General features: G+C 45.0%; 1 protein-coding gene and 1 pseudogene across 25 annotated transcripts in view; one reads left to right on the top strand and one right to left on the bottom strand.

Moving 5' to 3' along the window:
• LOC129464004 (transmembrane protein 272) overlaps positions 1–14,501 on the top strand; it is a 201,710-nt gene that overhangs the window by 39,050 nt on the left and 148,159 nt on the right. For 11 of the 25 annotated variants that reach the window (XR_010116060.1, XM_055244776.2, XM_055244789.2 and 8 more), the window contains 6 exons: positions 1,843–2,100; positions 3,939–4,102; positions 7,532–7,693; positions 10,659–10,735; positions 12,245–12,419; positions 14,017–14,250. The exons of 1 other annotated variant lie outside the window; for it this stretch is intronic. Coding sequence is in view for 23 of the 24 variants with exons in the window: in XM_055244776.2 (XP_055100751.1) it covers positions 1,843–2,100; positions 3,939–4,102; positions 7,532–7,693; positions 10,659–10,735; positions 12,245–12,419; positions 14,017–14,250 (1,070 nt within the window). In the remaining variant the exon portion in view is untranslated. The remainder of the gene's footprint in view (positions 1–1,842; positions 2,101–3,938; positions 4,103–7,531; positions 7,694–10,658; positions 10,736–12,244; positions 12,420–14,016; positions 14,251–14,501) is intronic. 13 more of the 25 variants (XM_055244790.2, XM_055244793.2, XM_055244787.2 and 10 more) reach the window with 7 other exon arrangements.
• On the bottom strand, positions 4,502–5,840 carry LOC129464027 (fatty acid-binding protein 5-like; annotated as a pseudogene).

Raw genomic sequence — 14,501 nt, 5'->3', positions numbered from 1 at the left:
GGGTGTGTGATGGGGAGGTCCATGGAGGAAAGGGGTAACAGGGATGAGCCCCTAGCTGAGATGCTGGAGGACAGTGGGATAGAAGGGCCTTGAATTTTGAGGGAGAGTGTGGGGCCAGAAATGCAGAATTGAGTGTGGGAAGATGACAGAGACCTAGAAAGAGTGATTGTGAGATGGGAAAGAAGTAGAGGGAGGAGGAGGGGTCTCTTAGTCACTCTGGACATAATGCGAGCTGCAGAGGCCAAGGTCTGAATCGTATCTCCCCGGGTTAACTAGGGGAGGCCATTGAAGGCCTTGGCAGCTGCTTCAGGACCCTGGGAGGGTGGGAGCCCAGCCTGGCTGGTGGTAAGGGTGGAGACCACTAGTAGCTTAGATTAGGGATAAAGAGGGTGATAGGTGACTGGAGATGGTGGAGAGAAATGCTGAAGATAAGGAGGGAAGGGGCACATGTTGTGAGGGGCAGCTGTGTGGGTGGTGTGTTGTAACTGTTTAGGTCCCAGACATGGGCCCTGCACGTGCGTGTCTCTGTGGACTGGACCAGGACCTGGCTGGCTTCCTCAGCCTTTTGGCTGGAGCTCGATACTGTAGGGAGCAGCGGGCCCAACACTAGGAAGAGCTGCTTTCGGTGGCACAGGCAAGCCCACCGGCAGCTCAGTGCTCAGGGGTGGCTGGACTTTGGTTTCCCACATCATTTCCTGTGTTCACTGAGATAAAGTTTGTGTCCTTGAAAAGTTCACTCAGCTGTGAGTCTTTCCTGCCCCCCCTCTGTGCCCACAGCACACACCTACTGCTAAAGGGAGTGGGCATTCATGTGGAGTGGCCTGGCCCCATTTTGTGCTTTGTCTTTTATATCAAGTTTCAGGAAGGAGTTTCTTTAAAACAAAAATCAATAAGGAAAACACAATAGAACAGTAAATCCTGTACGCAAAAGGTAAGAAATATAGTATAGGGTAAACATCTGCCTGTTTTTGTGTGATGTTTAAAGTCTTTCAACCGTGCAATCAGGTTATTAGTGGTAAAAAGAAATTAGCATTGAACTACATATTATAGAATGATTGGATTTGATTAAATAAACCTAGAAAGAAAAGAATAGTGATTTTTTTAAATTGGGCAGGATTATGAGAATTATATTTTGCGCAAGAGGTATTTAGGGTATCAGACTTCGCAAATAAAAATATAGGACATCTACTTAAATCTTAATTTTTCATAAACTGAATGGTTTTTTAGTATAAACATGTCTAGCTCAATATTCATGACATATGTATAGTAAAAATTATTTGTTGTTTGTCTGAGAATCAAATTGAACTGGATGTCCTGTATTTTACCTGGCAACTTTAATTTAGAATAAACCATTAGCGTGCTAGTTTGTATTTGAAGAGCCCTTCTCGATTGATTAGGAGCTCCTTGAGGACAGCCTTGCAGCCAGCGTGATTTGTTTCTCCTTGGACTCAATAGCACCCCGCATGCAGTAGGTAATCCTGAAGGAAATGAAAGATAAGGTGAAGTAGCACCCCGCATGCAGTAGGTAATCCTGAAGGAAATGAAAGATAAGGTGAAGTTACGGGGTAGCTCAGTGGAGGGGTTTAATATAGAGAACTATTTACAAAGGTATTAGAGAGCTGGAAATCCGAATAGGCAATGGGAAGAACCCCAGAGATTAACAGCAGGGAGCTCCCTCCTCCAGGATGGCTGAGGGACAAGGTAGTTACTGGAGCCAAGGGGCTGAGGCTGCTTGGTGGGAGCCGGGACCATGAACCCTCACCAAGAGCCCTGAAACCTCTTGTTCTGAAAAACATATTATTTCTTCTTCTAATTTGAATATTTTCTGACATTTTATCCTAGAAAGCTGTTCTACTAACCCTCTTGGAAACCACAGTGCTGGGAATTCCATGGTGCAAACTACAGGTGGTACACCTACATCTGTGCAGGAAGTGGCTCCCCACGCTGGGAGGCTCTCTGCAAACCATGCCCCGGACATCTTGGCAAAGTCCCCACAATCAACCAGAGCAGTGGCACCGCAGAAGTGTTTCTTACAGATCAAAGGCATGACCTGTGCGTCCTGTGTGTCTAACATAGAAAGGAATCTGCAGAAAGAAGCAGGTAAGAGATGAACGCCCATGTTGAACTTAGGAATGCTGCATATAGACCTCGTATTCTCCCTTCAGAATACCCAGCAACTGTGTTTATCAGTAGCCCTGATAACCAGGAAGCAAGTTCATTATATAGCATAAATGTTTGTCTAATGTCTTTGTATAACTGGCATTCTGTTCTTTAAGAAGTATTTAGTTTGAGATAAAATATATCTCTGAGTAAGTTAGCCATTGAAAATCCAGTTTAAAGGTCATAGTACCTTCTATGGATAGACTTCTCAATTAGGTTGTGCTGGTATTATTCCATGTTTTGTTCCCTCCCATCCCATCAACCCTTTACAATAAAATGAATAAATAACCTGCATTTTGTATAGAAGTTCCAATTTCAAATATTCTTTCTTGTTGTTCCTGTAAACCAGAGAGTGTTTGCAGGAACAACAGGACAGAAATGTGTGGAAATGTCAAAGTTTTGTCCTCCAGAATGCATTTCCAATACTTTTAAACCTGAAAGTACAACAAAATTCTGTCCCATTTATTTGTTTGGAAAAATCTCTTAACCATGACTCTACCTTGCCACCAGAATCACTTTCTCTTTTCTTACCCCAGTGACGTGTCTTTTTACTTGAACTCCCTGGCCCTTAGAATCAGCCCTGAATTCAGATGACATGTTTTTCCAGCCTCTTGTTCACTATGCATTATAGCTTCCTGCAGCTCTAGAGTGACTGTTAGCAGATGGAGGTGTTAATAGGAGATCCTTTGTTATCCATGGTCTGACTGCTCATAAGATTAGCCTATAATCTCCTATAGCCTATGTTTCTGTTCCTGACTTGAATCCTCATTTTTATTCCATGTGGCATCCTTTCTGAAGCACTTCATTCCTTCATTTATTTGAATGAGGCTTTTTTCCCAAGTTAAACTAACACAATAGTGTTAGCAAGATTGTGGGATTTCTTTTTCATACCTGAAAGTCATTAGAAACTATAAAAGAGTAAGGAAAACCACTTTTGAAAATTCTTTATTTTTTCCTTGTATGAAAGTGTCTGGAGAAAAAAAAAAGGATATCCTTTCTGTAACAGCAGTCAATAACTGCAGACCACATTCCTTGCTTCATTGGTATCTTCTAAAGCCTGAGTGAGAATGTGTCCATGGGCTGGCAGCATGAGCATCACCTGGGAGCTGGATGGACCTGCAGACTCTCAAACCGACTAGTCAGAAGCTCTATTTTAACAAGGTCCTTGGGTGATTCATATGTCCATTAAAGTTTGAGAAGCATTGTTCTTCTAGAATAGTGCTTGTCAAACTTCCCTGTACATTAGCATCACCTGGGGAGCTTTTTTTTTTTTTAAAAAAAAGATGCCTTAGGAGGCTGAGGCGGGCGGATCTTGTGATCAGGAGTTCGAGACCAGCCTGACCAACATGGTGAAACCCCATCTCTACTAAAAATACAAAAATTAGCCGGGCATGGTGGCACGCGCCTATAATCCCAGCTACTCAGGAGGCTGAGGCAGGAGAATTGCTTGAACCCTGGAGGCGGAGGTTGCAGCGAGCCGAGATCGTGCTACTGCACTCCAGCCTGGGCGACAGAGTGAGACTCCATCTCAAAAAAAAAAAAAAGAAAAAAGATGCCTGCCGCTTACTCTGAGAGACTCTGATTTGGTTGGTCTGGGTTAGAGACCAGACATTGTGATTGTCGAAGGCTCTCCAAGCAAGCCTCATGTGCAGCTGTGTTTGAAAACCTCTGTTCTAGAGGATTCTGGGAAGATGTGTTTCTTTGTTCAGTTATGTTGACCGTGTCACCCTAGAGGCCCTCCCCACCCAGAGTGTTAAGCCATGACCTCATGGTTCCAGGTGTTCTCTCCGTGTTGGTTGCCTTGATGGCAGGAAAGGCAGAGGTCAAGTATGACCCAGAAGTCATCCAGCCGCTCGAGATAGCTCAGTTCATCCAGGACCTGGGCTTTGAGGCAGCAGTCATGGAGGACTACGCAGGCTCCGATGGCAACATTGAGCTGACAGTAAGTACGGTGGGTGCGTTACGGGATTACAGGCTTCTGATAGTTTGCATTTTGGACAGCATCCATCTTTGTGATTAGTAAATTTCCCCTTCTTGGACGTGTCTGGTTTGTTGTTGTTGGGTATTTTGTTTGTTTCACTTTCCTTTGAAGCCGACAACAATGACTTGTTCATTTTAAGAAAGGTCAGTTATGTTAAACAGTCATGGGGAGGATCCCACTGAGAGTATTCGGGGTGTTAGGAGGAAGAGATGGTGAGCTGCAGGAGTATAGAAGAAAGAGGAATTAAAGACTGTGGACTGCCCTGAGCTGGGTGGTTAGGGGGAGTTGAACATGAACACAGTTCTTCAAGGCTAAAAAGAAGCTAGCATGCGTGCAACTATCTCAAGGCAGAAGAGGGAAGTCCGTGTGGTAGCAAGTGCCATTCTAAGAGAAAAGGACGTGTGATAGGTGCATGGGTGTCTAGAGGGCCAAAGTGCTCCACAGCACTCAGTCTGAGGGGAATGCTTCAGATGGTGATTATTGCCAGTGTTTTGGGTGGGGAGGTATTGTTTCCCATCTTTCTACATGCCAACACATTATTGAAAACAATGGATGTGCCTGATGCCTAGAACATGCTATGTTTGAAAGCACTTCTGTACTTTTTGTACAGCTCTTTTTGTGTAAGCAAAGGGAGACTTAGAAGAACTCACAGAGAATTGAACGATGCTGCTTCACCCAGGTCAGAGGGTTTCTACTTCCTTTGTGTGTTTTGTCAGTGCCATTAGTGGTAACTGGATGTTTGAGGGGAAACCATTGAGGACACAGAGGCCCGTGAGCTCCTGATAAGCCGTGTTCTTTGTGGAGCAAACCCTTTGCTCTGGTAGGGCCTCCCTGTGTCTGGAGGGCATAGCTAATACTTGCTGGGTCACAGCTTCGGTCAGCCCCACAAGAGGTGCCCAACAAGAGGGGCAGGGTCTCTGCTGCAAACCTCTGGATCTACCTGTGGACATCTCTGCCTGCTCAGACTTCTCTGTGGAAAATCTAAAGCAAGAGGATTATTGGAAAAGGTGCACATTTCTTTTAAACAATTTTTTTATTATAGTGTTCTTTTATATTTTTTATTTTTATTTTTTCTTTTAGCACAAACACATTTATTTATTAACCAAAGGGATGATCCTAATTAATCCAACACACTTTGAAATAGCTGCATGTAAAATGTTTGTGATAAAGATAATTGAACATAGTAATGAAAAAAAAAGAAACAGTATGGAGATTTGCTCATTGAACTGAGCTTGGTCATTCTCTTAGTTAACTCCTGTCCAAAGTGATGATGGAATTTTTATTCTACTTTTTCATAGATCTGAGTACAGGTGACATTGTTCATGACACACTCCACCACTAATTTCCTATCTTTCAATTTTCTTGTTACTGTGCTTTCCTTCCCATCCCACTCCTGATGCTGAACCAATGCACCATCTGTAAAGTTGCAGACAGTCTGAGTTTTTCTGCCATCAGCTGTGGTTTCTTCAGACTTCTCTCCCAGGGTACAAGAAAACTAACTGTGTTGTTTTCAAAGTGCTCTCGGTTTTTATGGTGAGGTTTTTGCCATCACAAGTGATGATACAATCTGACTTGGCCATTGCGCCCATTTTTCGCAAAGCTATTCCCACTCCTAGCACCTTCATGTATTCATCAAAGCCTTTGCTGTCCACCAGGTGCCATCTTCCTTCCAGCTGCTGAACTGTGGCCATGGTGGGTGGGTGGGGCTGGCGTGCAGAGCGGGGTCTAGGTCGGCGTGGCAGCATGCTGTGTCTGTCGTGTTCTTTTTTTAAAAAAAACATGCTGTATCAATAGTTACATTGTCATCACATATTCAGATTTTATGTGAATTTCTGTATTTAACTAGTCTTCTAGGAAATGCTGACCACTGATACTCAGAAGAGCGAATTGTCTATTTGCTTCATATTTGCCTAACACATATCCCAGGAATAGCACGTCACACTTAAGACTTCCCTTTCCCATGTCAGGACACACAGCATGGTACGGCACAAGCGGTATCGGCTTTAAAAACCAGGTTTGAGTTTTGGCCCTGTCACTGCAGGGATACTTCTGAACCTGGTCTGAGAAGACTCGCCTCATGCTGCAAATGGCAGTGGCTCGGAGCAGATTCTGGAGCCAGCCCATCTGGGGACGTGCGTCAGCTCTACCCATCACTAGTTGCGCAACTTTGGACAAGTTCCTATACCTCTCAGTACTGCGGTTTTGAGACTTACCTCTTAGGTTTGGTGTGAGCAGCGCAATGTCTAGGACAGCACCAGCCATGTTGCAAGTGCACAATAAATGCTACCTATTATTGTTGTTGTTATAAAAACAAAAGGAGAGCAGAGAAGTACCATTGAAATATTTGGAGACTTGATTTTTAAAATTCTGTTGGCAGTCACCTGCCAACAGATGAGCTCCTAAGTTTGCCTGTTGGTCCTTGCATTCCCATTTTTTCCTTGGGTCTTGGGCCAGGTTGAATGCATTCTGATTACAGATAAGCTCCCCTCTTCTTCCTCCCTAATTCCAGATGGGACCCTTGGCTCTTTTTGTATTTATTCTGGGATCACTGATGCGAATTTCAGCATGCAGCTCCAGTCACGTCATTCCACTGCTCATTACCCCTCAGTGACTTTGCATCAGGTGCTAGCTTAGCAACACTTTAGTTGGCTTCTCGAGAGCCTTCAGGCTGTGGACTCACCTAACCCTGTAGCCTTCCCTCCTTTCCCTCGGGCATCCTGTGTTCAGAGAAGCCTGGCTTTTGATGTTTGCCTGAATACCTCATGCTATCCTGCCTTTCGTCTTTTTTGAGCTCTCCTTCTGGTAGTGTCCTTCCCTTCACTTGTCAACACCCTGTTTGTACCTTAGGACCACCTTCGATTACATCTCCTGCATCAGCCACTTTTCTCCTGTTAATATTAACATCATCACCCTTGGAGCCAGCAGAGCACTAAAACAGGGAGGACGCTAGCAGCAGCTGCAGACTGCATGCCAGCAACAGTCAGGATTACGGAGAGTATTTCAGGAGTGCAGCGAGTTTCACAGAGGTGCACATCCCCATACAGGCGTTAGTATCCCGGCTTTGCCAGTGAGGTAACAGACAGTGGAGAGGGGCTTATAAAAGCCCATCCGTATCAGAACCGGAAGTCAAGCCTTGGTCTGTTGCCATCTGCTTCATGATTGGCTGTCTCTTGTACCTGTTTTGGGGAAGAGCCACTGTTTAGTCCCTGAAGCTGCTGGAGGAACGTTGAGAATCTCACACGTGGGGTTTGGAGGTGGAGTCCAGGGTCTTGAGAGCAGTGCTGAGGAGGGAAAGACTCGTGGCTGCCTGTTACCCAGACTCCCCGGACTGCCTTTCACAGGCTCGCCTTGATCCTGGGTCTGTGGGATTCTTGCCATCCTGTGTTGCAGATCACAGGGATGACCTGCGCGTCCTGTGTCCACAACATAGAGTCCAAACTCACGAGGACAAATGGCATCACTTATGCTTCCGTTGCTCTTGCCACCAGCAAAGCCCTTGTTAAGTTTGACCCGGAAATTATCGGTCCACGGGATATTATCAAAATTATTGAGGTAAGTCATTCATTAAAAAATTGTACTCACCTTTTTAAAAACAGTAATATATAATCAGTGAAGAAAAATGAGAAAATATAGCTAAGAAAAAATGAAAATAACCAAAATTCTGCAACTTTTCCCATGGAAATAAGATCAGTCATTTTAAAATAAACTGAAGGTAAGTAAATAGTAAATAATCTGAGGGAGGATATCAGTGAATGGGTAAGAGAAAGATGAGGAAAACACATTATTATTGTTTTAATTTTAGATATTCCCTAAGAAACATCAATATTGTCAAGGTACCCTGTACATAGGGTTAAAGTGCCTAATTGTAATTTTTAAATGTGATCTTTGCCCAAACCAAGTATCTGTAGAGCAAAGGAATGTTGGCCTTGGAAAAAATGATACCACATTTTGCCACTGTGCCAGGCCATTCTTGTTATGGAGAGCTTGGCTGCTTCTGCTTTGGAAAATCAGTGAGAATTTTCATGCATGTCCTGCCTCTTACTCCCTTCCCAGTTTGTCCACAGACATGCCATTTCCTTTTTACATTTTATACAATACTAGACTATAAGAGAATGAGCATCAGTGGTGATCTGAATGGGTTAAGGCAGTCAAAACTGAACAAGATTAACTTGTAACAGCTAGTAAGGATAAATTAAGTTTAGTGGGAACTACATGTTATAAAATTGCTTATGAAATGAAGCCTCTTATAGCAGGCTTAATGTAGTATCCTGAATTTTCTGTGTGTGTGTGTGTGTGTGTGTGTGTGTGTGTGTGTGTCTGTGTGTTTAAAGAGAGATGCTGTCTGTTATGTGGCCTGGAAGAACTTTTTTTTTTTTTCTTTTTTTGACAGAGTCTCACTCTGTTTCCCAGGCTGGAGTGCAGTGGCATGATTTTGGCTCACTGCACCCTCCGCCTCCCAGGTTCAAGAGATTCTCCTACCTCAGTCTCCCAAGTAGCTGGGACTACAGGCGTGCACCGCCACACCTGGCTAATTTTTGTATTTTTACTAGAGATGGCATTTCACCATGTTGGCTAGGCTGGTCTCAAACTCCTGACCTCAGGTGATCCACCTGCCTCAGCTTCCCAAAGTGCTAGGATTACAGGCGTGAGCCACTGTGCCCGGCCTTGGAGAATTTTTTTTTGTTTGTTTGTTTTTGAGACATGGTCTCGCTCTTGTCCCCCAGGCTGGAGTGTGATGGCACGATCTCGGCTCACTGCAACCTCTGCCTCCCGGGTTCAAGCGATTCTCCTGCCTCGGTTCCCCGGGTAGCTGGGATTACAGGCACCTGCCACCATGCCTGGCTAATTTTTGTATTTTTAGTAGAGATGGGGTTTCATCATGTTTTCCAGGCTGGTCTAGAACTCCTGACGTCAGGTGATCCATCTGCCTTGGCCTCCCAAAGTGGTGGTATTACAGGTGTGAGCCACCGTGCCTAGTCCCGGGAGAGCTTTTTGACATGGAAATGATCATGCTGCTGATGGTCCAGGGCCCCACCCTTGGAGGCAGACAGCATAGCTTTTTTATCAGCTGAGGAAAGATGCTCAGAGAGGTTAAGTAAGTTTACTCACAATACCCAGCTCATGGACAGCAGAACTGGTGCTCAAACCCAGGTCTTGTGCTTCCAAGCTCAGTGACCTTTGTGAGTCTAGTACACCACAAATCTTAAAGAACAGTAGTGATATGGCATTGATGAGGCTCAGACATCAGACTGATGCAGTCAGCATCAAGGAGAGTCCCACGTGGTGCCTTTGAACACGGCTTAGTCACCATTTCTGATTTCTCTTTCTTTTTTTTTTTTGAGATGGAGTTTTGCTCTTGTTGCCCGGGCTGGAGTGCAGTGGCATGGTCTCAGCTCACTGCAAGCTCTGCCTCCCGGGTTCAAGCAATTCTCCTGCCTCAGCCTCCCGAGTAGCTGGGATTACAGGTATGCACCACCACACCTGGCTAATTTTTGTATTTTTAGTAGAGATGGGGTTTCACCATGTTTGTCAGGCTGGTCTCTAACTCCTGGCCTCAGGTGATCCACCTGCCTTGGCCTCCCAAAGTGCTGGGATTACAGGTGTGAGCCACTGCGCCGGGCCAACCCTTTTTGATTTCTGATATCTCACTTGCTTCTACCCTACCCAGCCTGCTAAGTGTGGTGTGGCATCCATGCTGACCTTTTTTTGGGAAATATTGCTAATGTCTATCCTCTATTCTTGCATCTCTGGGCCATTTTTTGCTAATATAATTAGGCTGGTATTAGTTGTAAAAGGATTTGTCTTTAGACAGTCTCAGCTGCTCTTCCTCCTACCCCAACTTTTAATTTTTGTGTAAAAGTCCCAGCACCAGAGTTCTGGGGCCCTTCTCTTAATTGTGCTACCAGACAAGAGCATTCCTGGCAGTTTTTCCTGTGTGTATTCATAAAGAGTATCAGAGATATAGTGGTCAGATGAACATGGTGACAAAGCGCTTGAGTTAAACTGTGAGCAAAGCACAAGATTGTGGTGTCGACTCTTGGGGCACAGCGGAAGCTGTGCTTCCAGATGCTGAAGGAGCCGAGTTCTGCCGCAGTGGCAAGAAGCCTGGGCTGGGAGCTGGAGGCTGGAGCTCTGGGTCCAGCTCTTCTGAGAGGGCTGGGGCTTTGGGCAAGGTATTTATCCTCTCCGACCTTCTGTTTCCTCATACATGGAATGAAGGTTTCCGACCATGAGGTATTTGGGATTCCTTCACTCAAAAATGCTGAGTATAAATTATAAGTCAGCACTGCTCAGCTTTGGGGTCTGGGGAAGCTGTCTTCCCAGAAGTGCTGAACTTCTGCACAGGGTTTGTACGGCTATTGGGTAAAGAAGTTGTGAGCAGAAAACCCACAAAGTCTTCTGAGGCACTTTTAGATTCACTTTCTAATTTCCAAAGCTGAAAAGTGCTCTCTACCAATGCATGTTTTAACCAAGTACCTTCCTCCTTTTTCCCCACCCCTCTCTTTTTAATGACAAGGAAATTGGCTTTCATGCTTCCCTGGCCCAGAGAAACCCCAACGCTCATCACTTGGACCACAAGATGGAAATAAAGCAGTAGGTAGAACACAAAAGATAAACTGTAGCTCTCATCTAAGTCCCTTCCTCTACCTGGGCCCAACTCTGCCTGCTGGTCCTGTCTTCCCATGGTGCCTTCCTCCTGGATTAGCTGCCTTTACCCTTGTAATGTGAACCCTCTAAAACAGTGCTGTCCAAAAGAAGTTCTGGAATGATGGCAGTGTTCTGTATCTGCACTGCCCAGTGTGATAGCCGCTAGTCACATGTAGCTAGTGAGCACTTCAAATGCAGCTAGTGTGACTGTGGAAATGAATTTTTAATTTTTAAGGAATTTCAATTTAGCCACCTTTGGCTAACAGATTGGACAGCACTTAAGTTGGGAGGGAGGGAGAGAGTGTAGATTTTTTTCCTTTGACAATGTTCAGACTTTATTTGCATGGGTTCTAGAACTAGAATTTGAGGACAGGCATAACGGCTGAGTAGAAAGAAAATGGCCCAGGAGCGGGAGACCTGAGATCATTCATTGTTTCAGATGGCCACTTACTCATTCAGCACCATAAAGGCTGCTGTTGTGTGCAGAGCAATGTGCTAGGTGCTGGGGATAAATACCTTCCCTGTCTTGGAGGGGCCCATAGTCTGGCTGAGAAAGAGTGAGTGAGCAATGAAATCAGTGGCTCCGCCAGATTCTGGAAGGTCTAGGAAAACTCCAAGCAGGGGACATAAGATCTGAGCCTCAACGAATGAGTGGAAGTTTGCTTGGCTGGTGGAATTGGTGGCGGGTATCCTCGGGGACTGCTGTGGCTTGGTTCAGTAGGCATGTCTGGGGCACAGGAGGAGCTTGCAGGAGAGGCATCTGGACAGCCAGTTGGGAGTCTGGTTCTTGGGTGGCAGTCCAACAGCCTAAGACTTCAGCCTCACAGGCCAGTGGTTTTCATATCATGTTTTAGGTGCATTTGAGTTTCCACAACCACTCGGTTGGAATTTCATGGATGCTGCAGCTAACATGAGACCACAGCTGTCGGCCATGACCCCCGATTCCAAACTATGGTGTTCATTGAGACAGCCAATGATCACTGTTCTCACGGACTTTATTTTAAATAATTGTTTAAAGATTGAATGTATAAGTTTATACTAATAAAATACTGCTTTTATCTATTTTTTTCTTTGGGGGTCTGTATAAGATTTCATTTTGAAAAGAGAGCTATAGGCAACCATAGGCTGAGGATGGTAGGCCCCTTTGGGGCTGGATTCTCAGCTTTGGGGCCTCACTTGCCTCACCTGTGAATTGGAGGTAACCACAGTATGTGAAGGCAGGGGCTGGGCCTCAACATCTCTGGAACCTCCTTGTAGTGATGTTTAGACCTCTAGATGCTCCCTCAGATGGCCAGTGTCAGAGAGAGAGAGTTCTTACGTTCATTTTAACCCTTGGTGGTCTGTCCCAGACGTGACAAAGGCAGGTCTTAAACTGTGTCTTCAGGAGGGGAGTGGCTTGTAATCTAGGTGACAAGCAGTATCTGATATATCTGTGTTGTTGCATTTGCTTTCCAGGTGGAAAAAGTCTTTCCTGTGCAGCCTGGTGTTTGGCATCCCTGTCATGGCCTTAATGATCTATATGCTGATACCCAGCAATGAGCCCCACCAGTCCATGGTCCTGGACCACAACATCATTCCAGGACTGTCCATTCTAAATCTCATCTTCTTTATCTTGTGTACCTTTGTCCAGGTATGTATGAGAAAGATGGGCAGACCTCTTCCCTCCATGCTGTGTGTGGCCCTCAGATATTCTGCCCGGTAAGCGCAAACATAGCGCTTTAGCTTGGTTTAAATGGCACTTTATTGCAGCTTTCCTGCCCCATGTAGGCAGTTGCTGCTTTTTTTCTCTCTTATGACTAGTAGGTGGGGCTTGGGGGCCCTCCAGTGTGGGGGACTACTAAGGGCCTGGTTTCACTGTCAGTTTCAGTTGATTGCAAGTGATCAGAACTGTCCCTGGAATAGCAGCCTCCTTGCTGCAAGGTGTGGTGAACTCTGTGTCTCCAATTTGCATATTGTTTAGGTTAATTTACGTTCATTGTTGGAAGCAACAACTGGATCATCCTTGAGCCCATACCACTCTTGAGTGTTCTATCTTAAAAGGTGGAGATATGGTCCTTATCTTTGAGGTAGTTATAATTTAAAAGAGAAAGGCATGAAACGTCTGCTTTGGTGGTGATATTAAGGAACTAGCTGTGTGTCTGGTGGGAAGTGTGCCCTCTATGTGTGTATTTTGGAATAGGAAACTAAATCCCTGTCCTAATATTGGAATGTTTAGGGGCTATTTGGGGGCAAGCATTGGTAGGCTGGAATTTTTTTTTTTTTTTCGAGACAGGATCTCACCCTGTCACCCAGGCTGGAGTTCAGTGATGTGATCATAGCTCACTGTAGTCTTGAACTCCTGGGCTCAAGCGAACCTCCCACCTCAGCCTCCTGAGTAGCTAGGACCACAAGCGCCTGCCACCATGCCTGGCTAGACAGGGTCTTGCTCTGCGCCCCAGTTGGTTTCAAACTCCTGGCCTCCAGCAGTCCTCCAACCTCAGTCTCCCAAAGCACTGAGATGACAGGTGTGAGCCATTGCACCCAGCCTGAATTTGTGTTTTTCTATATTTTGTTTGATTATAAGTATAATGTACACTAATTAACAATTCAAAACATACTGAAGTATAAGAAGAAAAGGGGAAGATGCCCTTTCACTAATCACATTCTGCCTCCCGCCCAGTCTCATTCCCCAGTGTTGCTATGGTGATATTAATAGTTGGGCATTTGGGCATGAATCTCTCCAAATCTTTATATAGAGAAAATGCACACTTGTGTGTGTGTATGTTTGTGTAATACAGATACAGACTTTTTTAACTGAAATGGGATCATACGAGATAGATTGATGTGCAACTGGCTTTTTCACTTAACCATGTGCTAGACATCTTTTATGCCACTGGCTTATAGATAGAGCCCATTCTCTTTAGGGAATGGAATGCCTTGTACTGTCTACAGTATAAATGAGTCATGATTTGTTTTCCCCAACATTTTACCATTCTCTTATTAGCGGACATTTGTGTTGTATGCAGTGGGTTTTAAAAGTCTCACATGCTCTTGGTCATCCATTCCTGTGCACAGTGGTCCTCTGAATTGGAAAGTACATTTCATAAATGCCCATCACAGAGGAAGAAGTAATGTCAAGACTATGCACAAAGCTAGAGGCTTTGCCATCCCAAGGGCCCTCGGCCCTGTGTCGCTCATTGAACTCTCCTCCCTACTTGCTGGCAGCTTTCACTGTCCTTGTCTTTCAGCTCCTCGGCGGGTGGTACTTCTACGTTCAGGCCTACAAATCTCTGAGACACGGGTCAGCCAACATGGATGTGCTCATTGTCCTGGCCACGAGCATTGCTTATGTCTATTCTCTGGTCATCCTGGTGGTTGCTGTGGCCGAGAAGGCGGAGAGGAGCCCTGTGACATTCTTCGACACACCCCCCATGCTCTTCGTGTTCATTGCCCTGGGGCGGTGGCTGGAACACTTGGCAAAGGTAACAGCAGCTTTGGGTTCAGAAAAGAGCTGCTCCTTCAGTAAACAAATCTCACTTGCTCTGAACACCATGTTTAGAATTACTAATTATACACAGCATAGAGACAGACTTAAAGAAATAGGAAACCTCCATATAATTAAGGTGCTCTAGTCACTAATCTCCAAATTGATCACTACTTATGAAATCCTAGCTAATCTGGTTAATTATTAAAACCATCGTTCAGGTGTATTGTGTAAACTAAAGAACCCTGG

This window comes from Symphalangus syndactylus, chromosome 15 (genome assembly GCF_028878055.3).
Source record: "Symphalangus syndactylus isolate Jambi chromosome 15, NHGRI_mSymSyn1-v2.1_pri, whole genome shotgun sequence".
Taxonomy (NCBI): domain Eukaryota; kingdom Metazoa; phylum Chordata; class Mammalia; order Primates; family Hylobatidae; genus Symphalangus; species Symphalangus syndactylus.
This window is presented reverse-complemented; position numbering and strand designations above follow the sequence as displayed.